Raw genomic sequence first — 24356 nt, forward strand, 5'->3', positions numbered from 1 at the left:
ATTAATTACTTCAGCAAAACAGGACCCAAGATATCCAGTATTTGAAGAAAAATATTTAACCTTCTGCCAAATGTACTCAAATAAAAATGTTATGTACTATTAGACTTTCAAAAACATTTCCACATCATTAACATCTCTAGCAGTAAGATGAAGTGTATCACTAAATCAGTTCTTTTGGACTAAGTTGCAGTGACCACGTTCCTGCCAACAATTTTTTCAAATTAATATAGCTTCCCCAGTTACTTGATGAAATCTAAAAGTATTAATTATTTTTCTGAAATGAAATACATGAGAGGATTTACCTTTAAACAAATAACTTTACCATCCAAAAGGTTGGTTAGTTACAAGGACAGGTAAGTCTTTAGCAGAAGGCAGTCACAACCTTGAAATTTGGCAAGAAGAGTCTATACCTACCTTACTTAGCTAAAAAAAAAAAAAAAAACAACCAAAAACAAAACCCACCAAAACAACAAAAAAACCCCAAACCCTCTGAAGGCTGCAATGAAAGTATTCTATTTCTCCAACATACTAGGTATGCTAAACTTACACATACCATACAGCAGTATTTTACTTTAAAGTTAACTTGTGTCAAATTTATCTTAAATTTTGCATTGCAAAACTTTCATTAAGGTGAATCAATACACTTAAAGAAAGCATACAAAAATGTCTTACAATGCCCAATCATTAACATTAATGTGTGAATTTAGAAACATCACGTTACTTCGCTAACAATTCAACTTTCCTTCTCCTCTAACTTACCTTCCAAGACCTGAACTGGTTCGAAGTTCTGCATGCCTTTCCCACATGCAGACAGAATTACTTAGGGAGGAAGCTTCCCCTTCCCACTGCTCGGTGTTAGGGACATCACAGAACCCCCAAAGCAGGTCATGGTAGATGAAACATTTCACCTTCTAAGGACATGCCAGCACATGTATTCTGTTACTGATTCAGAATCTTGGCCTTGGCTACACAATTAAATAAGTAACTGGACAGCATTGGACAACATCAGCGGTTAAGACACCCTTGTCCCATCCACACTAGCACTTCCATGTTCGCTGTGGCCCACTCAACTGCCTCAGTATTGACCTGAAATGTCATTTTTCCCTAGCGTCAATGTGCATCTTACCTTTAGCTTCTTTTAAGAGGTCCTCCCTGTTCACATCCAAGTGAGATTTCTGCTGGAAGTGGCTAGCACACACAAGCACATGTACACACATTCTTCTAAGATGTAAACTATGACTAATTTCACATTCCACTGTACCAATCTGTAAATACTTTGTTTTCTTTTTTCTTCTTTTATATAAAAACAATGGCATCAGATTCTCAGCAATAAAGTATAAGAAAGATGAATCCTTGACTACACTTAACCAATTATGAAATCGCCTTTCAAACAAAGGAAACATATGCAAAAATTTGTGTATTTGATAAAGTCAACTTAATATAACAAAAAGTGAAATATGCTTATTAAAAGTGTCCTTATATAAAAATGGTCTTGCAATGTACAGTAAAATGCAATACAAATTATTGTTGGTTATCTCTCCCCACCCAGTAACTAAAACAGCTATTGTTCCACAAAACTCCTTATATGCCAGTATCAAAGAAAGAAGCAATTATGCGACTAAACATTTTCTATGTTGTACGCCTGACGGATATTAAGGGTGTCTCGTAGCATCAAGTCTCGCAGACGCCATAATGCATCGGCCATTGTGGTATGAGCCCCTTTACTTTTTAACCAGTGTGAAGGGAGTCGGCTCTCTTGCTCTTTTGATAAGTGGACATCTCGTCTTCGTGCTGGAAGGTCAAGAAATGGTCCAATTATCTACCGGCTTTGATATTCAACACAATTTCTCTAGAAAAAGGTGAACATAATTCTACAGTATAATTTTTACCCCTAGTATTTAAGCCCATACAACTGATTCTTCGATTTATACATCAGTGGAATGAGCCTACTGATAACATAAATATTCCCAATCTGTTGATTTGTTCTTAACAGTTACTTGCATGTACGTTTTATTAAGAAAACAGCAGATTTATTTAGCATTTTCCATAAAAGCAAAAAATATTAATGGTTACAAAGAAATGTGTTCTGTCTGGAAACATCCCACTCTGTATCGAAAGCCTTACCTGCAAGGGTCTGGTCCCACTTGCTAATACTATTTGATTCAGCACTAAGCCCCTCAATATATTTCAGATAGGCTTCGGAATGAAGAAGCCTCTGTGTCTTTGGTGGAGGGGAGACGAACATGGGAGTTGTGGGCTGCTGCATAACAGGCTGACTTGCTGGGCTCTGGCCGGGATACGGAGGAGGTGCCTGCTGTCCCGGCGGGCCAAGGATTCCTATCTGCAATGAAAAAGCAATGGAGAGATCACATTTGGGGGAAGTGCAGGGAAGCCGCTTTACATCTGTGCATCAGGTCATCCTCATACAATGGAGCTTCAAAACAGGTTATGAGCAAAGGCATAAGGCAATTTCCCTGAAAAACACCCACTTCAGCCAGGGCTACCTTTTGGGGTCACTGAGGTGCACAGAGGGAAGAAGTGCAAACAAGCCATGCTCGTATTTAACAAACAATGTTGCTCATATTTCTAATCTATGTAAACATACTCTGATTACTATCACCATTTCTTCTCTTTCCTATTACCCTGAATTACTCCTTTTGCCTCCTTTTTATTTCATGTTTTCTCTAATTTGATCATAAACCATGCGGTCTGTGAAGTGCATGGTTTATCTCTAAAACATCTAATCCAAATTGACCCTGATCCTTGGACAACTGGGATACTTCCACAGAATAAATGCTAATCGCTGTCAGGCAAAAATAGCAGGCACACAAATAAATCACAGTCACACAGAAGAATTCCCACCATTGTGATTAAGTAGCAGAGAACTCTCAGCACAGATACCCTGTGGTCTGGAATAACTCAATGTCACGACATAGATACTTTACTACTTTCTCACTCCGTTTCTGGTTTTCTCTACACCCTCTAGACAAAATCACATTTCTCTTTATGATGCAAAAATTTAGTCAATAAAATTGGAAATGTGCTGAACACTTCATCTGCGTTAATCGCCTAGAAGGAACATCTGATCATCACTGTTGTCCAAACTCCCAAATTCTGAATTGCCAACGAACATCTGCTTCGTCTGTTTGTGAAATATAGGAGCAAACAAAACAGTTTTTACCCACTTATCAACAGCCGAGAAAGTGGACAGCATCCTCTCTGCATTACCAAAGCATGCAAAACCTAAATTACCAGCAGTTTAACAGTGTGTTGAAATGACTCATCTTAGTTTAGTAGAAGGAAAACAAAACAAACCACTGTCTTGCTTATACTGCAGAAGTTATCCCACTGGGCAGAACTTCATTAGTCTACTAATAATTCAACAAACAAATACAGATATACAGTCTGAGTGTAAGATATTAACTGGTTCTAAATACATTGGTGTACAGTTGGTTTATGTTTGCCCTGGGAAAGGCTATGTGCATCCCCATATGTCTTAACTGAGATGCTGTTCAAATGCTAATTCAGAGCCTTAGAGCTTCAAAAATAATACAAAAATAACTCACCTGCTGTCCAAAAGGACTTGCCCCGGGTGCTGGAGTGCCTACCATGGGGGACACATTTTGGCCTATAACACCTATATTCCAAAATATAAAATAATTAGTCTTATTTCAGAGCAGTGACGAATACTTCTTTGGTCTTCTATAGTAAAAATGTATACTTTGATATCATTGCTCACAGTTATTTTAAGCAGATGTACGACATTCAAATATCCCCCTCTCCCCCAATAAAAATAACCACTTTAGAAGTTTCTGAATGAAGAAAAAAAAAAAGCCATCATGACAACTACCAAACACTGATATGTGGCCTGTTGAATTAATTTAATTAAAGAAACGCAAAGTGAGTTATTTTTGGTTTTCAGGTTTTTTTCACGTTACTTAGTGATTGCCTGACTAAATCTTTTCATTTATAATATACACCTTTGGCTTGACAGGATCTTCCTGGAATCCTTTAAGAAAGGAAATGCTGATTTGCTTTAGCAACATTTAACATTTCCTTGTGTTCAGTTTTATAAAATACATTCACAGCAGGAGGAAATCCAAGCCATTGCACAAATTCTGTTAGATCTCACTAATATAAAACACAACTTGCAGGTTAAGCTTAAATAGTCTTATATATAAGACCAATGACCATGTGAAACAAATTTCAAAAGAATGAAACCTGTTAGTTTTTCTTTCTCAAACATATTGAGGCCTTTCCCTATTGCACAGAGCGCAGCAGATAACACCCATGTCAGTCTCACATACAAAAATTTACAAATTTAAATGAGAATCATGCAGTTCCTACTTTTACATACAGATGCTTTGGTCTGAAAAAATGTAAGTTATGCCTGCTGCTGCTTTTCTTTCTGTTTATGCCACTTCTCACATTCATTCACCGGAAAAGCTGCAAGCTAACTATGCTCTTCCTGAGGATTTAATCTGCATGTAGATTTCTCTATCAGTGATCAAGAGATGCGCCACTGCATTTTGCACACTAGAGCATATTTCGAATGCATTTTCCATTTGATGGCAGCCCCCATTTTAAATGCATCTGTACTAACAGCAAGTCAGGAGTTGGGAAAAACATTGATAATACAAGTTGTGGAATATGGCACAGAGGTTTTTTTTTTGTACAAAGCAAAGAGGTCTGGCGGAGGGCACCCTCACCTTTCCAGCACCAGAGCATGGCTTCACCCTTAGCACACCCAGCCCGATTTACCACCACTTCAGGTGTGGTCCTCCATTCCCAGGCATTATTTTTTCCCTAATCCATATCTTCTCAGTTTTAAACACCATACACACAGCCCACTTCTCCAGTGGGAAAAACTCTTCAAAGAAATGCATTGTCCTGGATTCATCTCCCAAACATTTGTATGTTGCTGATGTGTGCTAAATGTCACTACCTTGGTGACTCGGAGACAGGCTCACAGACATACAGCTGTTTTCCTACTCCCTCTATGTGACATTATGGTCAATCTTACAGATCAGCGAAGCTGCAAGCTGCACACCTAATTAATACTGATGGATTTTAAAAAAAACAAAACAAAAAAAAAACCAACAAGCAAACAAAAAAAACCCCCAACCCAAAACAATTTACATACAGATGAAAGTCTTAACAGAGCTTCTGATAAACACAGTTGCAAGTGGGGTAGGGGGAGGCAAACAAGATCACTTTCGTCCACAGCTTGTTTAACTGCTGAACATATGGGATACAAATCTTTTAAATAGGCACATGAGTTATCAGAGGTAAAAACTGAAAGAATCGGCAGAAAACAGGATCAGAGGGCAAATGAACATTTCTCCCCTCAGTGGGGACATGTTAATGGCATTAACACTGGAAAAACATTTATTTTTTGTTCAGCCTCACTCTTCATCAAGTGTGGCAAGAAAATAGCAAATGTGTAATAGATACGCACTCAAAAATCAATTCAGAATTTGGCTACAATAGTATGCTGAGTTCACCTTATCCCCAAATGTTTCCAGTTACTGTTCTATCAACAAGGTTTAATGTGAACACTGTTTTATAACAACACATGTCAGTGCCCCAAGGGCCAAGGGGTCTTACATGACCAGGTTCATCTAAGTGCAGTCTGACTACTGATAAACATTAACATACTGAAAAAGAGTTCAGTAAGGAATGAGAGCAATAAACTTCATTTATAAGCCCATTTTAAATAAGAAAAGGAGGAGTGGAAGGATGCTGTTGAAATGATGTAAGGATACGAATAGGCTGATTTCAGCTTTTCAGACCTCTGATAAACTCAAGCAGAATTGTCAGGTTTTTTGGCTGGAGCAAAACTACTGCTGGAGCAGTGTCACGTATCTCCAGTAACCTTTCCTTGCTGGTTTACTGGACATGCTGTTGTGTCAATGCTTTGCATCTACCTCATATATTCAGCAGTGCATCGTGTGCGCTGCAGCTAAACAAACCTGAAATGTTCAGAAACAAGAGCTGTGATCAAAACAAGCTGCAGATAATTTCTGTAACAACTGGTTAAACAGCAAGTACATGAAAATGAAACAAGGAGCGAATGAGGATGACATTCTTACCGGGTGGTGGGATGCCTGGGATGCCTGGCATACCTGGCGGAAGTTGGTGGGGTGGGGGCACCCCTGGGTGAAGTGGCTGCATGCTGCCCATGCTAACAATGCCATCAACTGGGCCCTGCAAAGGTGGCAGCACCGGTGGATAGCCACTTATCATGCCTTGAAGGACACAACAAATTTCAAACATGCATCAATAACATGCAATATGATCTACACAGTAAGACATGCACTATCCACAAAAAAGAAAATAAAAGCACCTTTAGTACAGCAAGACGATACTACAATTAGTATCTTGCAAAAATGAATAAAAATTAAAAATAAAAACGTTATAAATATGAAACACTATACTTTTGATGAATTAGTATTTAGTGTATTTGTGTGTTTCTCATGGGGCAATAGATGCTGAATATTCACATATGTTAACACATATGTCAGCCACAATTAAATGTTACTAACGCAAGCAATTTTAATACAGCTTAAAGCTCTGCCATCTGCATACAGATTACGAACACAAACTAACTACACAAGCTCCACATACAGCCCTTCTTTGAGGGCTACCTCAGAGACCAAATTCAACTGGAACAAAAATAAAAACCTATATATTTTTCTGCAGTGCATATGCAAAATTTACACACAAAAGCCCCACAACATTTCCATACTTAAAACTAACAGCAGTGACAGGGGTGACTTTTATTAAACCATCTCCAGTATAAACTATGGAAGTAACTCAAATTTTAAACCTGACAGCACTGGATGTGCTGGGCTGCAGTAACTTACACTCACGGCACTAGATCGAAGTAAAAGGACTTATAAGGAGCACCTGCAGTCCCTCACAGAATTTCACCGACAATGTTTTCAAGGTGTCTTTATAGGAAAACCAATGATACGACGAAGACAGTATTGTGTTGCTTCTCGTAACTTTAATTTTCTGCATGTGAGGGAAGAAAATTTAGAGCTTATTCTGGTTTCGGCTCAGGTTTGTTGCTATCCATGAGGTAAGCCTACACAATATAACTGCACTGTGTTTATTAGGTCCTGGAATGTAACTTGCTGGTCCCTCGCCTGTTTTCTAGGCCTTTTTAATTTAAATGAATGCATCATCAGGTAACCAAGGAAAGGTGCTGGAAAGACAATGAAAAGATGACAGAGGACAGAAGCAGGTCTAGAGAGATGAGGTAAGTTTAGAAATGCAAAATTGGTGGGGTTTGTATAGTCTGTTCCAAGAAACCACCTACTGAATCTTTGCCACACTCCCAGTAACTCATAAAAGAAACTTTCAGAACAGGGATTTCTGGAATAAGTCTGGCCAAAAACTCACACCAGCTCTGACTGAAAACAAAGCTCTCATGAATTCAGGATCGAAACAGATCGAGCGGCTCCAAAATGCAAGCTAAATTTGTCACTTCCTCAGGAAGAGTTACAAAGGTGAGAAACCTGAAATTCGAAAAGCTTTACATGGAGCAAACAAGAACATAAAGAACTGATCTCCCTCAAGCCTTTGTTTTCCACAGGACACCTAGATTGACACTTATTAAATAGGTCTTAGGTACCTATTTCAAATATCTGGAAGCTCATCTGTACCTCTTTATTAACAGAGTGAAATCCATATTTGTAATGGAAAAAGTAAAAGAAGAAAAACAACAAAAGCATCCCTAGAATAAAGGGCTTTCACTGTAGTTACTGCCTGGTACTTCCCATGCACCCCGAGCTGCAATCGCATCTTCAATGCATTTACATACACTTCTGAAGCTTTAAAACAAACAAAACAAAATAAAACATAAACCTCCAATGAAACAAACCTATGTTCATCAATCATGAAAGCTCATTTCTACATTTCCAAATAAAATACTCACTCAACAACTGGCTGGATTAATAAAGTTGCCATCAAATCTCCATGAGAAATCAGTTCTTATAGCTCATCACAAGGTTATAAGAATAGCCACTTTCATATCCCATGTATGAGTTACCACTTTGATTTTAAGCTAGCAAATACGGGCAAACTATTTCCAGCTCCCACAGCTGTGATTTATGATGTCTTTCAAACTACTTATTCTCCCATTTTTTACTATAACAATGTAAAATTAAATAAACTTTTGTAATGCCTAAATTTACAAGAAACTAGAGTGCTGCGCACTAAGAGAAATGCATCTCAGAAGGTATCCAGATTTCTTGGACCTGTGGGCCATAAAGAAGTTCTCTGAACTTCTGTGATGGAGAAGTTCTCTGAACTAGAGAAAAGCAAGCAAATGACGGAGGAGGACGTGAAAGAGGTCTCAACAGAATAAGATACTTCTAAGTAAGGCTTGTGGAAACTAAAAGATGAAAGACTGTTTTTCAAATGGGCCACAAAAATAGAAAGAGTTTAAAAAGATCCACTTGATCATCCACTTTAAGGAAGTATTTCACAATGCCAAAGTGAAGAGACTTGAATGTCTAACCGTTTGAATAAGATGATGGTCTTAAATACAGGTTTGCTTTTGAGGAGGCTGCCACAGAAAGTAAGTTAGCATGTGTAGTTTGCAGAATGCACATTTTTGGAAAAATTTTAAGAAAGTGTTAGTAATAAGTATTACTGCCCATCAACACCTACCTCCAAAAAATTGGAAAAGTGATTCAATGCCGAAAAAACAAGAACCAAACCAAGAAACACAACCACAAGAGGATGACGTTTCTACATATTCTAGATTGAAGTAGGTTACTCACAAAGAAGATCGGCACTGGAGAACTCCCTTTTGTTTGTCTTAATATATGCAAAGATACGTGTACACACACACACACACACAAACACACACCAACTGCAAACAGTTCATAGGAAAATTACCAAGAACAAAGTGAAAAAAAAAACAAAAGAAAAATGCAACTCAGCGTAAACAAATGCTTTGAAATCTGGAGACCATGAACCAAATAAGGCATGTGCCTTCTATTTAAATATCCATGCAGCCCATTTGCTGGAAAGGGATTTAGAGACCATGATGAAAAACGCTTCAGGCTGTCAGCTCTAAATATGGCCACAGCCTGTGAGATGGGAAAGACAAAGAAAAATGACAAAAGAATAAATGGAATAATTGGAATGCCTTAAGGGAAAGTTAAAAAAAACCCTCAAAACAAAAAACCTCCAAATACTCATTTTTACCTACTTGGCACTATTTTGACCTTGACTAAAGTAATTTAATTATTTTAATTAGAAATGGGGGAAGGAAAACAACCTATCAGGTCATACCTAATTCATTTTCTCACTGATGAATGGCTGATTCCCATACAAGAATCTCCAGTGGACTACATGGTCTTCATATCTGATCCTGAAAATACTTCGAGCATACTCCCTATGAACTCAAGTCAGATTATGACTGGTAATGAGCACAACACCCAGCAACAGGGACCTCATGGAAGAGTCCTCCAAGCTCAGTTCTATTCTGAAAATCACCTGATAAAACCGGCAATGTTGGGATTTCCTATTTGTTTCTGCAATGGCTCTAGATCCTAGTCTACTTCGCTTACCAGTGTCTAATCAGCAATTCTGTAAAGCTTTTGGTTGGATTTAAAATCTGATTTGGATTCTGTTTGCCTCTCACCTTCCTGACAATAAAAAAAAGAAATTATTTGCCTCCTACTTTACCACTTCCACTGACGCTGCATGCACTAGAGGAGTATTTAGCTCACTCCCCTCCTGCCATAGCAGGGCTAAACATGAACTCTGCAAAGTAGAGTGAATAAACACGACTGCACACAAACAGAACAAAACTACCGCACAAGGAGGACCCTTTTTCCCTGCATTTTCAACAGGCTACTCACTACTAGAGCAGGTAACGTGGGACTGTCAGGCTACTGCTGTGGTTACGTATACTCATTATGAAGAAAGACTGAAGAGGTTGACCTTTTTCTTCCGTAAGAACAAAGTGACCCAAGAGAGTGTTCAGAGTTATGAAGGGGGTTGATATAGTGGATGAGGAAAAAATGGTCATAGCTCCTACGTTTTACCTGCAACGGGTGTCAACTGCTGATTGAGCATTCCCATTGGTGTTGGTGGCGGCACCACCCCCATAAGAGCCCCGACAGGAGTGCCTGCCCGGGGGGAGGAATTCTGCTGCTGTGCTGCTCGCTCTCTCTCCTGCTGCTCAGCAACTTTAGCTGCCCGCTCTGTAAAAGTATTTTAGATTTTCAGTTCTGTTTTGTAACCCAGAATTTCAAAATATTATCTGTTCATTAAAAAGGACTAGTCAAACACTGGCATAGTTTAGTCAAATATAAAGTAGAACAGATGAATCTTTTTATACAGCATATGATTTGATTTCATGTGGCTGCACCTAAGACTTTTAGAGAACCTTTCATGAAAAATATTCCACAAAGTTTTATCTCTTTCTAAAAAAAAATGAAAATAAATAATAAAATAAAAATTTAAAAAGTCAAAGAACAAATTTGATAATAACACCAGTGTTACCAACATGAAGCAGCAGTCCAGCACTAGGCTCAGTCCGCACTAGGAAAACATAGCAAAACGTTCCCTCTTTAGACACCACTGGCTCAGCTAAACCAGTTGCAGTGAAGGCTGGCAGCTCTCACATAGACCTGCTACCAGCTGCTGTGGGAATTTTAAGCACTGTGTCTACCAGAAGTGCCCTAAAATAAGATGCAAATAGCAGAGAGCAGTGCCAGCCAGTGGCCCATTTATTCTTGGGCTCCCCATATATTTTACTACTGATGCAGCTGAAAAGTGGTGGCAAAGTTGGGAAGCCTTTGCAACGTTTCCCTAGTGTAGATAGGTCCTTAGTGTTTGGAACATAACAAGCAGCAGTTTGATGAAACAAAAATATTTTTCTCTGCCTCTTTCTGTCATTTTCCCCATTTGGTCCCCTTTGAGCTATTTGTTTGTTTGTTTGTTTGTTTGTTTGTTTCTGAAGATGTCTAACTCACATTGTGCTGCTCACTGGAGGTCATGTGTGTCCTTTGTACGATGAATCTGGTCATTATCTCAATCAAGTTTCTCACTGTGACTGCAAGAACAAAAGATCTACTGCAGGGGAATCTGACCAGAGGACAATTTTATATTAAGGGAAGGGCAAAGGGTCATTGGAAGAAGAAAGAAAAAAAAAAACAAAAAACAAAAAACAAAAACCAACAAAACCCAAGCAAACAAAAAAAGGAGATATACTGAATGCCCACTCAAGGTGCTTTGGGGGCATGCAAGTTGCTGATTTGTTTACTCTGAACGCTGTATCTGACTGACGCAATGAAGAACAACAAAGAATAAATGAATGCAGCATACATGTCCAGCAACTTTTAGTAACAGTGAATACAGGGCTAGAAGTTCTCTTGCAGTTGGTGAAAGATGAAAACTGCCACTAAAACAGCAATCAAGGTCCACTGTCAAATAAAGGCTAAGAAGAAGTTCATCAAGGAGATTAAGTCATGCATCCTGCCAATGTTACTCGTTTTCTCTAGTATATGACTTCAAACGTCTATCACACGTTTGTCTTCTGTAGAACCTGTTTGTGCAGCTTCTAGCACTACTTCCATACACTGAAAGTCCAGTTTCATTTCCAAAGGGATTTCCTTCCTTCTTTTCACTTCTGTCGTTTCAGGAAGCAATGATGACGCACAGAAACTCCTAAATTTACTACAGGCAATTCTTATGTGATTGAGCACAAAATACACAAGACATTTAAAGGTAGATCCTGAAGTAGAAAAATGAGATAATCCTCTTCAGAGGAGAGCAAGCATTTGGGGAAAAGATGAAGCAGCTGTTCTGACTCTCACCTACTTTTGGCCAGCTAAAAAAAAAAAAATGGTCATACAAAAGCAAAAGCTCTCAAGACACTCTGATGAATGAGAAATTACTGTTAAGCATTCAGCTTTATCAGACTTCGGAGTGCTAAGCTTTGAAGAAGGACCTGACGTAGGACAGTACTTGAGTTTTACCTAGTCTCTATCCATGCCATGACTGCCACGGAACTAACAGATGAAACAACACCGCCAAAGGGAACTGTAGCAGGTGTCTAAAAGTTCAGCCTTAAGCGTTCACCCTAATACTGAATACTAAACCCAAATTGTTTAGGCCAGGACTTGAGATCATTCGAACAACATCTCCAACACATCTCAAGAGACAGGAAAGAGACCTTCTGCTTTGAACAGAGCTTTTCCTTAAAATAGGCCTTTACCTCAATCCCATGCATTATTTTATTTATTTTGAAGAGTTTTCACAGTGCAGTTAGCTATGCAGGCACTTCCAACACAGCCTGTTCTTTGCTCAACTATTGCTAAAAAAACAACTATTACCCTGCACATATACCAAATGAAATTTTCAGTGGGTCAAAATGGATCTAAAATGCAAACTACTTTTCACCAGAACACGGAAAGGCACTTTTTCACTGAAGTGTCAAACCATGCCTGTTCCCCGCTCCCTGGTGCATGTCCACACTAGAGAGCACGTGAATTTTGACTCATCACAGTGGAAGGAGAGGAGTTTCTCTCCTTTCACACATGGTAAGCAAACACAGTTTGGACGCTTTGTAACCCCATCCCAACCCCTCAAAAACAAATAAAAGTATGTCTAGCTCTGGGCAGACACCAAGCCAGAGAAACTGCAGCTCAAAACACAAAAGCTTTGGAAAATTTTAAGCGAGAAAGAGGATTAAAATGGAAGCACTTAAGGCAATCATTAACACAGTGGACAGACACTGTTGCTACCAGTACATTACAGCTATGCCTTCCTGCAGAAGTGCAAGATGTCAAGCTGCTCTAAGCTAGGAAGCGATGACATGCTAGCCGTCCTACTGCTTAAGAATTAGGCTGTAAGGAGGGACCTGTCAACAAAAAGATACCCTGTGCACCTAGAAGGGTGTAAAAGGAAACTACAACAGGAAAAAAGTAAGTCCATAATACTTTCATAAAGAAAGAGCATTACCATTTCCCTTCACAGCATTTGCAAAGAAAACTTGCACATAGCCAAGTGCTGCTATATTACTCTCCAGAACTGCAAAGAGGTACTACTACAAATTTGGAAAGGACTGAGACAGCTAAGGGTGGAAAGTGATAGCATGCAAACTTCTAGTTTGAAGATCAAAGCTGCCTTTAAGTTATGAGTACGCAGAAAACCTATCAAATCTCATTTTTAAAAAAGCAAAGTTGTAACTTAATTGGGCAATTACTTTCTAGGATATTGAAACTTTCCCATCCAAAATAGCATTTTCTGCCAATAAAATTGCAACAGTTGCTTAAAAAAATGGGTTTTAGATTGGAAGTGTTGACACATTATTAACTAGAGTAGTAACTATGGATGTTAAGCCAATGTATTTGGCTTGGGTAAGGGCCTGCTGTTAAGGATCAATTGTATTTTATTTTATTCAAATAAAGTTGAAACACAATGACCAGTATCAGTAGGAAAGAAAGAAAGAAAGAGAGAAAGGTCTAAAGTATCTCATGCCTATGAAATATTCCTAGGCTTGCTTCAGGATATGAAATCTCCCAACAAAATCAGTTACAACAGTTGATTAATACTGAGACTGAACAATAGGCCATATTTACAATATCATAACAGATTCTGTATCCTTGATTTTATTCTACCAAAGATTTTTAGGACTCGAAGTACTGTTAATCAAAGAACTTTTTCCCGCTCCACTGTAAGCCTTCTTACCTGCCGCTACAGCTCTGAAGAGCTTCTTGTCCAAAATTCCCCCCAGTCCTCCTTTAAGGAAACTCTCACAAACCATTTTTCCAACTGACTTCCAGCCCAGGGGCTTCATGCCCCTTTACTTCTAATTTGTCCCCATTTTCTTGGTCTGTGTTCATTTGGTTATTTGTGGCAAAGACATTTAAATTATCAGTTGTGCACTGCACAACTTAAACATGCTCTTTGCTCCTCTTCATTCATTTCTCAATATGAACTTCTCTTTAAGGTATGTCCAGAACACAAACATAAATATCTTCTTTTACTAAACCTGTCATCTGAATAACAGTATTGAATGTGTTGAGAAAGAAAAAAAAGCAGAAAAGAGTTTAGCATCTTAGTTTTTATTTACCTTCATATTCTGCTTTCTTTGTTGCTTCCAAGTTTCTCCATTCAGTTCCTACAAGCCTGCTGAGCTCTCCAAAGGAGTAGTCTGGGTGCTGAGCTTTAATCACAGCTCTCATCTCGCTGCTAAATAAGATGTACCCACTCATGTTGATCTTCCTTTTTGATCCCTCCTTCTTGGTGCTGCCCTTAACAGACTTGGGAGTGGACTGTGAGAAAAGGCAGTTATGACCACAAGTGTACAAAAGAGAAGCTTCTCGACATACAAAATTCAAAGCTGTAAGAAACAGTATTTTAAAATATTCCTACATTTCTCTTGAACATATTTGCACAAGGACCATCCAACCTTACAGCCCCTGAAGAGAGACTGCATCTACTGATGCATGATAGAGCATACGCACACACTTATGAAAAGTACACAGGGAAAAAAAAAAAGAAAAAAAAAAAGAAAATCACAATGTTCTGATGCCTTTCAACCCTTCCAGACATAATGCCACCTTAAAAACTGAGACTTCAAAAAATTCTCAGTAAGACAACACAGAATGCTTCCTGTTAGCTAAAACCATTCCAAACTGAATGAGAGGACTAAGAAAGGCTGAGTAGCAAACAAGTGACTATTTGGAAGGCCAGAAGAGAATAAAAGTAATTGTGTTATGTCACAGATTTCATCCATTATGCTGTTCAGAAATATTGCCAAGACAAGTTGAGTAAAACATTTTATTTGCCATTGCACATTTTAGAGAAATGATCCCCCACTTCCTCCTGGGCCTTTGCAATCCCTACACTCCCTGGCTCCATCTTCCACTTTTCTCATCCCTAAATGCTCTCTATTTTCCCTGCCAGACTTTCCTTTCTCTCTAGTGTTCACCTCCCATTACATAAGTAGCCATTTCTCCCTGAAAAACCCAAAGCCCAGTTCTGCTGATCACTGTTTACCTGCACAACAGGTTCACATCACAGTCTATATGTTGATGGGTAACAAAAATTCTGCTCCTTTGCTTTTCCCACCACGGATGCTCCTGTTGAGAACTCCTTGATGTTTCCAGCCCTCAAAAGATTTAACCTATTCTGACAACCACTGAGATGCCACAGCTGGAACCCCTTTTTTGAAGGCTCCTTCCACGTATATTTGTTACAGGAGACCATAATTCACCCATACTGTAACCAACAAGGCCCACATCATACCAAAACCCTCAAAAGGCACTTCTCATATCCCAAATGAATTTCTCACATCTTGAAAAGTGTAATTGCTTCCGCATACCTGGCAGGGAAAAAAGGAAAGAAAAATATATGCAACTGTTTTCTTCCTATCCTGAAATTCTGGCCACGTTACTAACTCCTCCTACTTGTTACTTTGAGCCCCGCATTTCAACACACTTCTCTCAGTTAAAAACAAAGCTTCAGAGATACCAAGATGCTTAAAAGGTCTTGCTTATCAGTTTAAGCCAGGCACTGGATAAACCAAGGCATATTGTATGTTATTCCAAACTTCACCGTATTCATTTTCAAATGGCAATTCACCCTTAATGTTTTCATTATGAACCTAAAGACACTTGTCTTTTTGGGATGAAGTCTTCCAGGTTTGTCTCTAAGATGGAGGAAGTGAAGAAAATTCCACACAGGTTCTGGGATGACACACAGGGCATGTACAACTCATCCTGGCTTCTCAGGAAGGCCCACACTGGCAGATGGAGAGCTCTCAATTCGGAAACAGGAAAATCTAATGATATATTTTGGCCTCTTACACATCTGCACTTAGATAGCTACAAGTTGATCAGCTGGTTTTGACTTTATAGTGCTTGCAACAGTTTGATAACAGTAATCTAATGTAAAAGCCTACCCATCAGTTTGGAAGGGCAAAGAGGACTTTGAGAAACTCTTAAGAATTCTGAATTCGGTTCCTGTAGTTTCCATTCTTTTACACTTCCGATACAACCATTTTTAAGTGAACAGAATCTTTTCCATTGAGATAACTGCATATTCAGTTTTAGATGTGTTAAGAGAAGTACTAAACCAGAACCCCCTTTTATGCCTTTTCTCAGTCATGTTGCTAAAGCAAAAAATGAAGATGCACATCTTTTTCTTTTTTAGGTTCGACTTGATTCACAGCAAACTGCAGCAAGAGAGCATTATCCACCTATTTGTCAAGCCCCACAATATCACGTATTCTCTTGTCTTGAATCCTTTTATCCTTAGGTGTAGTAAGAGCTTCTTTGTTATCAGAAGAAAAAAAAGTTTAAAAGTTCTGGGGTTTAATAGCTGTTAAATAAAATCCCATATGTTTAAGAGAACATGAAGCAAACACATGCCTTTTACCTAGGAGCTCTGTTTAAAAAGAGTTTTCACTAAGGACGTAAATAGAACAGATTATCTGAAGAAGAAAGTTTATCTCTGTGCTACACGTTAGTTATCTCTCCACCAGAGTTAAATTGTGCTCTGAATGCCAACTCAGACACAACATGCCTTTTCTTTCCAAATTAGCAGTGTGAGGAATCTGCCAGGGCACTTGTGTATCATCATTCACTTCTTAGCATGCATTGCTATTGATCTTTTTCAGTTTTCCTTATTTATTTGGGGTTTTTTGTTTTGCGCTTTTTTTTTTTTTTACTTCAAGTTCTATACTTCAGAGTTCACATCTGTCTAAAGGTATATATACACACATGTCGGATATATCCATTGAGCCTGACATCTCACCAGTTATCCTGAAAGCTCTGCAAGACTGTCCCATTACAAACACTCAAAAAAAAAAAAATGCAACTATCAACTGGCTTTTTAAAGAGATATTATATATTAGTATTTAAATAAAACTTCAAGGAAATCTGATCATAACAGAGCTATGTAGGAAGACAGAAAGCAAAGGAGATCAAAAGACAGTGAATGCTGCAGAAGGCAGTTTGAGGGCATCTTTAATGTCCAATGATCCCTATTTAAAGTGTCTTCAGCAGCTGCCATGTTTAACGTGGTAGTATTTTGATTGATAAAGAGTTACCTTCCCCTTCCTAAAGTGTCACATTAGTTGGTTAATGCTGGTAACACGCTTTCTATTTGTAATACTCTGCAAGAGTTTTCATGCTACTTATGAAATTCAGCGTGTTAAAACAAGAGCAGCGAGACAACCTTGCACACGAAAACGCATTTGGTGGTCTGCCCACATGGTGAAAATCACAACCAAACCAAGCTAAAGCTTTCAATTTCATTAACTCTTTTTCATGACATCCAAAGATGGTTATTTCTTTCCAGGGGTCATATCAACTACCAATGTGGTTGTCACTTCACAATGTAATGCAGCAGAAATCCATATTGCTGGTTACAAAAGTGTCTGAAACTTCCTCGTGTTCCCAGCAGGTCATTCCCATTGCCTCTTTAATGCTGGCATCAGCTTGGATGTGGCAATGCGATGAAAAAGATAAAGGGTTTAATCCAGTTGCAAACAAACTTTTTTGGTTAGGTTAATTTCCAGTTAAAGCAGTTCCTCACCCTGCTTCAATACTCAGTTACATAAATACCAGGGCTTGTGTAAGAAACACAGCAAGAGAGGGAAGGGGATCAAAAGTGCCCCATTTAAGCAGCAGCAATGACTCATGCCACATTCAAGCGGCATATAACCACACACGATTCCTCTTTGACTTCCTACCCATTTATCAGCAAATTAATACTAAAGCTTCTAGGACATTCAGTCCTCCTAACTTTTTTACCAAGTTCTTATTTCCAAGTAAGCATGGTTACTTAACACTAAAAAAGTGATTTTTTTTTTTTTTTCCTTTGAGGATGATGCACAGCATTTTCTAAAAATGTAGCAAAACCATAACACCCAAAATGCTATCTTTTTTCAAAATTTAAGGAAGAGCTTAAAAACAGGCATTAGGTAAATTGAGAATTACAATTAAACCCTTACACCCCAACTTTATATTTAATATAAGGACTTGATATTTCTGAACAAGTGTCATAGAAAACCTACAAATTAGGAATAATGTTAACATATCATACAAAAAGGTACCTTAGATTTTCCTCAACTGAATTATTTCCTTTAAAAATATTTCAATGGACTTAAATATCACCACCTGGATATCATATTGGATATGCCAAAACTGTTCTGTGCAATTTATTCCATAGGCTTGTAAACTGAAGTATAAATCTCGTGTGTGTGTGATAAAATGCTACTGCTTCTTTGTTTATTTGGGTTGGGGAAAGAATGCGGAATATAGAGGTTGAAAGGTTTCTCAAGGAAGATCCTTACCTGTGGTGGAGTGTAAGGCATTATATCCAGTTCACTAGCTAGTGGGGTCTGAAGCTGAGGCATAGAAGGTGTTTCAGTCATATCACCTTCCTCTTCTCCCATCTCTTCCATGTCCTCGTCGCCTCCTTCCAACTCAGCAAATTTTGCTTCTAGCTGTTGAATCTTCTTTTCCAGTAGTGGAGATGGTTCCTTCTGAGGAACTATGGGTTTTCTGAAAGGTGGAGGACAAAGACAAAAAGCAGATGAGAATACACTCATAATTTACAGGAGATAGCATATATTTTTGAAGAGAAAACCGACTTTTCTTCCTTTATCATTGAACAACATGGAAACAATGGTGACTCAGGATGTGCCTGTGCTTCCTTTCAGAACACAAGTAGAAATCATTCAGTGTCTATGGACAGTGTTGCATTTCAGTCACTTGTTTGAAGGATTTTTTTTTTTTTAATGAGTTAGAAAGGGATTTCAATGCAGCAAATACTTCATTTCTGCAATAGAAGGCAGTTAACACCACATCTTCCTTAGATTTTACCTTTACTTAAGTTAGAACTTAATATTTTTATTAATATCAATGTTCACCAACTGCAAAGCTATTTGTTACCCATAATGAGGATTTAAGTATTTTAATGGCATCCAAAAGAATCTACCAATCTGATAATGTAATTAATTTTACTAAAGTCAGGAGAATAAAAAGAAAACATCCACTGGTATTAAGACCATGAAAGTCTCTATGATCTGGAGTTCCTTCCAAAAGTGTGATTAGTCAAAATCCATCTTCTCCTACAACTGTGACTTTTATATACATACTGGGTCTGGCTGGGATGGAGGTAATTTTCTGCATCGTAGCCCGTACGGTGCTGTGTTTTGGATCTGTGACCACAACAGTGTTGACAACACATCCATGTTGTAGCTATTGCTGAACAGTGTTGACACATCGTCAAGGCCTTTTCTTTTTCCCGCTCTGCCCTCCCAGCAAGTAGGCTGGGGTGGGCAAGAAGCTGGGAGGGGAGACAACCAGGACAGCTAACCCAAACTGACCAAAGGGATATTGCATACCATATGACATCGTGCTCAGCAATAAAAGTTGGGGACAAGGAGGAGGAAGAGGGGACGTTCGGGGTTATGGCGTTTGTCTTTCCAAGTGACCACTACGCATGCTGAGGCCCTGCTTTCCAGGAAATGGCTAAACATCTGCCTGCTGATGGAAAGCAGTGAATTAATTCCTTATTTTGCTTTGTTTGCATGTGTGGCTTTGCTTCACTTATTAAACTGTCTTTATCTTGACCCAGGAGTTTTTCTTCCTTTTTGCCTTCTGATTCTCTCCCCCATCCCGGTGTGGGGGAGTGAGCGAGTGGCTGGGTGGGGGCTTAGCTGCCAACCAGGCTCAGTCCACCACAATACAAAAGAGTGCTCAGGTGACCCCCCACATTCCCATCACAATTTTACCTAAAATAGTATATTTCGTCATCTACAACTTTTGCAGATAGTGAAAACCTCTTCAGCCCTTTAAATTTCTTCATTTGTTTGTCACTTTCATTGTAGCGGCTCTCGCAAAGAAAAACATCATTTTCAGAGATTTCTGTTGGTCTGCAGGAGAGGAAGTCTTTGAACGACAGAACCGCACACTTTCCTGCAGAAATGAAAGAGCTGGGTAAGAAGGCAGCCACACTTGCAAACATTTTACAAAAAGTGTGGTAACTCAAGTTTTTGCCAGTCTCGTAAGTCTGGAAGATTCTCAGTATTTGGTGCAACTATGGAAAATACACCAATTGATATCCCTGTTAAATAATGACACTCACAAGAAACCTACACAAACTTAATGCAGCTTTTGGATTTTTTTAAAGAACAAGAAAACCTGCAAAATAACAAAACCCCATGATCACTAGTAAGTTAATGATATTTAGCACAGCATCATAACTACAAAACAAATTACATAGTCATTATCTTATGCAACAAACCAAATTTCAGCCTCCTTCTGGACTGACTTTCCAGGTAACACATACCGGAATAATTACATTAATAAGTGAGAATAATGGAGTTTTCTGTTCTCTGGCTGCAGACAATGTTCACTTTGATATCATACATGCAATTCCCTTATTGTAAGAAAGCTTCTTTATAGTGAAAGTTCTCACTACAGGTCCCAAAGACAGGAATGCATACTAGAAATGGACTGAATAATCTCTCCTTCCCTACTCAATATGAAAAAAAACATACTTGGAATCAAGCCTACACATAACTATAAAACACTTCAGATCATATAGGAAAAGAAAGAGAGTGTCCATTAGATTTAAAGTTGTTCACAATTACCCAAAATGCAAGTCATCGGACAGGTCTCCTCCAAGTTACTCAAAAACACTTCCTTCTTGTAGAACATTTTAGTTGGTTCATGTTCAGTTTCTTCAGGATGTATAAAGATTGGGCCAAAGAAATATGCAGCTCCATCTCGCACCCACATCTTTTCAATTCTGGAAAGAAAACCAAACCATGGACATAAATGAAAGGCCATCCCTCCTAAATGAGACAGCTAGATGCACTAGGTTGTTCAGGAAGACTGTCATTAAAAAATGAGTGCAGAAGAACAGCCTATTCCAACTGTACAACTCTATCACCTTTTTATTAGGCGGCTAAACTTCTGCCTCGATAAGAGCTTGTAGCATTTAGCTTAATTCAGAAGATTTTTTTCCCCATGCTTTTTTATACTTTTTGCAACAAGCCCATCTTTTGTCCAAGTTATTTTTATAGACACAAACTGCAAATAAAGAAGTTGCACTTACCTTCCTACCCGAGGTCGCACTAACCCATGTGATTTTATGAAGACACAGTCCCCAACCTTAAGCCACATATCATTGTAGCACAGCTGTTCAAAGTAATGGCAACCAGGTTCTCCATTGGACATTTCAACTGGAACATCTTCTTTGTCCTGCAGAAGAATATGCATTTAGAAACTTGTGGAAGAAGGAAAACCAAACATATAAATAAAAGGATGCCAAGCGCAAGTAAAAGACTTTGCTCTATCTTTAGTGTTTACCTGTTATTGGTAACGTAAACAGAGCTGTACATGCGAAAGTGAGGGGCTTTGAAATTTAAAAATGAAACAGCAAAGCCAAAGATACCCTCCATGTATGTCACAAGCTTTTCTATTTCACAAAGCTGTAATTTTGCCAGAACAGTAATTTACAGGTCCTTTTTTGTTCTACTGTGTCAAAGTTGGCCAAGCTTATTTTGATGGTTTGTTTTAAAGCACAATAACATGCTTAAGAGACAAGAACTGAGTATATGGCCAAATTAACATACATAGAAATTTAATGATTCAACTCTCATATACAATAATATGAACACCCCATGTATTGCTTGCAAATTTATACCGTTTGCCCTATTTAATTTCTTACTTTTTAGTCAAAACTCGCACTGTGACTCATTTGACCTTTTAGTCTAGGATTTCAGAAAGCCAATGAAAACACAGGCTATCTCCCAAGGGTGTGGAAGGAAAAGACCCCAAAAGTTTTCGTTCTCTCGGTAGAAATAATTTGTTCTTTTGTCATTATGTGAATAAATACAAAGTGTCTGATTAAAGCTGACAATGAGTGTGCTGGGCAGGTATTCTGTTCTGAGGTTCTGTTAGAGAACTCAATGTAAAGTGGACTTATTTGATGACTCTAAGTTTATTTTTTATAGCTCTAAATTTATTTCAGATAAATTTAATTAATTTTAATTGAATTCAATACATTGATTTAAATTTATTTATTTTATGACTCTAAATACAATAAAGCATTTTACCCAGTATGTTGGACAGAAATATTCTTAAGCATTTCGACAATAAAACACTTATCAACCATAAATAGGTCACAAGCAACAGAATGTTAAGTATTGCTTACTGCTGCCTAGCTACTGACTATTTTACTGAAATACTACATAATAAAGCATTGCCATGAACTAAAATTAGACTTTTAGTTTTACTGATTCTTTAGGCTTAAGGCAAGCTTTACAGTAAAAGTGTAAATTTCTTTTCTGAAGTGCATTTCTGAAGAAAGCATTTGTAGAATCTAGCAAATATGTACACAGTTTATTTTCTGTTTATTCTATTTATATGTTGTTTGTATTTATTTACAGATGTGTATAACAATTTATAACATAAATATTATATTTATTTATATTTTACTGTGTCTGCATGCCATGAAACCGAAGTCACAAGGGCTCACATTTTGTCATTCTTTGTCTGTCAAACATAATCGATGTTCCACTTGTTATCTTACATACCTTTTCAAGATGAAGGATACTTTCTCCCACCTTACTGTCCTCCAGTGTTTCAGCATGTTTCTCCTCATCTACTTTGTCTGTATTAGCAAATACAGAAGCAACACGGACCACAGGCAGGGGTACATCTCGTGGGACAAATCTTACAGAGCTTACAGGCATAGTCCAGAGTTTTATCTTTTTAAAAGATTTTGTCTTTGCAGAATAACGTGACTCACAGACATAGACATCCTCATCTCTGAAGTTTTCAGGACACAATTTAAAATACTCCTGCAGATTGAAGAAAAAAAGATGAACTATTTCAGCAACACACACACGCGTACCCACAGACACACAGTGAACTCCCTCCCATGCTTCCTGTTTTTTTCTACGTTTCTGTCAGAAACACTTTTAGACTAATAAAGCCTTTCTGCTGAGTTCTTTTCTTCCAGTTTGACATCCAAGTTACATTAAAAATTAAAAGCCAACAACAAGAAATCCCGCCCTTAGAGAAGCAGATAAATTCAGTGCAGGTTATCATGTGAGAAAAGAGGTTTTATTCATTTACCAAACCAGTACATTAACAAGTACAAGATCTGCAGGCCAAAAACACCTTTACAAGATTTCTGAGCTTTAACTTGGAAAGAGGACATGACCACCAATTTTTTTGGGGGGGGCGAGAGGGGGGAAGTAAGCTCCAAGCTCATTGATATGTGACTGTGATACCCATTCACGTACTCAGCAGCTGTACCACTTTTTTCCATATGAACACACTACCTTCTAAAAACTGATTGAGATAGATATGTTGCAAGCAAGCCAAAAATCCTCAGCACAAGGATGATGTGGAATCAAACTTGAGACAGAGGTGAAAGACTTCATCCTCTTACCAAGCCATTCAAGTCTCTACCAAACCTAAACCTACGTGCTTTTATGGGAATCTTAGAGAAGTTACCTGCAATTTCTCTACTACATGCTCTGAAAAATCAGTTAGCTAATTATCTAATAGGCATATGATTCTACAAACCAACCAGCACTGAGAAACGCCATCACTTGGATGAACTATGTATCTCATGAAGCAAATGAAGAATACAAAGAGCACGCAGGAGCAAGTCCTATTTTATTTAAGTATTATTAGAATGTCTCTGTTAGAATACCTACATCTCTTCAAGAAAACAGCAGAGAACACATTATTTGCTTAACAATTAGTCTGAATAGTCTCTCACCTTAACAAACATGACCACGCATTTGCCCAAAATTTTGCTAACAGGAACTTTATTGTAATAGTCACTTTTAAAAACTTCTTTCTCCAAGAATTTTCGTGTTGCAAGATGAAACGTTTCATTTGGTCGATAAAACCAACAGCCGTAGAGCCATTTCTCTCCTTAAAAAAAAACAAAAACAACAAAAAAAAACACCAAAAAAGAGAGAAAAAAAGGAGAAAAAGATGTAAAATGGTATGTTCTCTAGTGCATGAGCAAGAAAAAACAACTATAGATTGACTGATTAATCAAACAGCCATGTAGTCATTTACACTGAGAGTAAACTGTTTTAAAACAGGACAAGATTCCTTAACTGTTTCAGGTAAGGAAAACTAGGTGGCTTAAAAAGCCCGCAAATCGTTTTTTCCCCAGTAAAACCTGACTCGGCCAAAATAAAGGAGGAATCAGTTCTTCTGAGCCAGATGAATTCAGGAAAGAGTATGCAACTTATTTATAAATATCTTGACTTTCAGGCCTTGAAATGGCTTCAAAGTCTACACAACAATCACTTGATTATCTGAAGAACCTTG

The 24356-nt window shown here is 38.2% G+C and overlaps 1 protein-coding gene across 13 annotated transcripts in view; it reads right to left on the reverse strand.

The window, feature by feature from the left end:
• Positions 1-934: 934 nt before the first annotated feature.
• PBRM1 (polybromo 1) overlaps positions 935-24356 on the reverse strand; it is a 68733-nt gene continuing 45311 nt past the window's right edge. For 7 of the 13 annotated variants that reach the window (XM_082322478.1, XM_082322473.1, XM_082322472.1 and 4 more), the window contains 11 exons: positions 23791-23948; positions 22592-22858; positions 21109-21254; positions 20642-20799; positions 19781-19964; positions 18335-18545; positions 14105-14306; positions 6093-6248; positions 3567-3637; positions 2125-2341; positions 935-1791 (listed from right to left, as the gene is read on the reverse strand). In XM_082322478.1, coding sequence (XP_082178604.1) covers positions 1619-1791; positions 2125-2341; positions 3567-3637; positions 6093-6248; positions 14105-14306; positions 18335-18545; positions 19781-19964; positions 20642-20799; positions 21109-21254; positions 22592-22858; positions 23791-23948 — 1943 coding nt within the window. In that variant the 3' untranslated portion in view covers positions 935-1618. Of the gene's footprint in view, positions 1792-2124; positions 2342-3566; positions 3638-6092; positions 6249-6492; positions 7018-10067; positions 10227-14104; positions 14307-18334; positions 18546-19780; positions 19965-20641; positions 20800-21108; positions 21255-22591; positions 22859-23790; positions 23949-24356 lie in introns of those variants that run through there. The other 6 variants (XM_082322477.1, XM_082322470.1, XM_082322476.1 and 3 more) reach the window with 4 other exon arrangements.

This window comes from Platalea leucorodia (genome assembly GCF_965183815.1).
Source record: "Platalea leucorodia genome assembly, chromosome: 9".
Lineage (NCBI taxonomy): Eukaryota > Metazoa > Chordata > Aves > Pelecaniformes > Threskiornithidae > Platalea > Platalea leucorodia.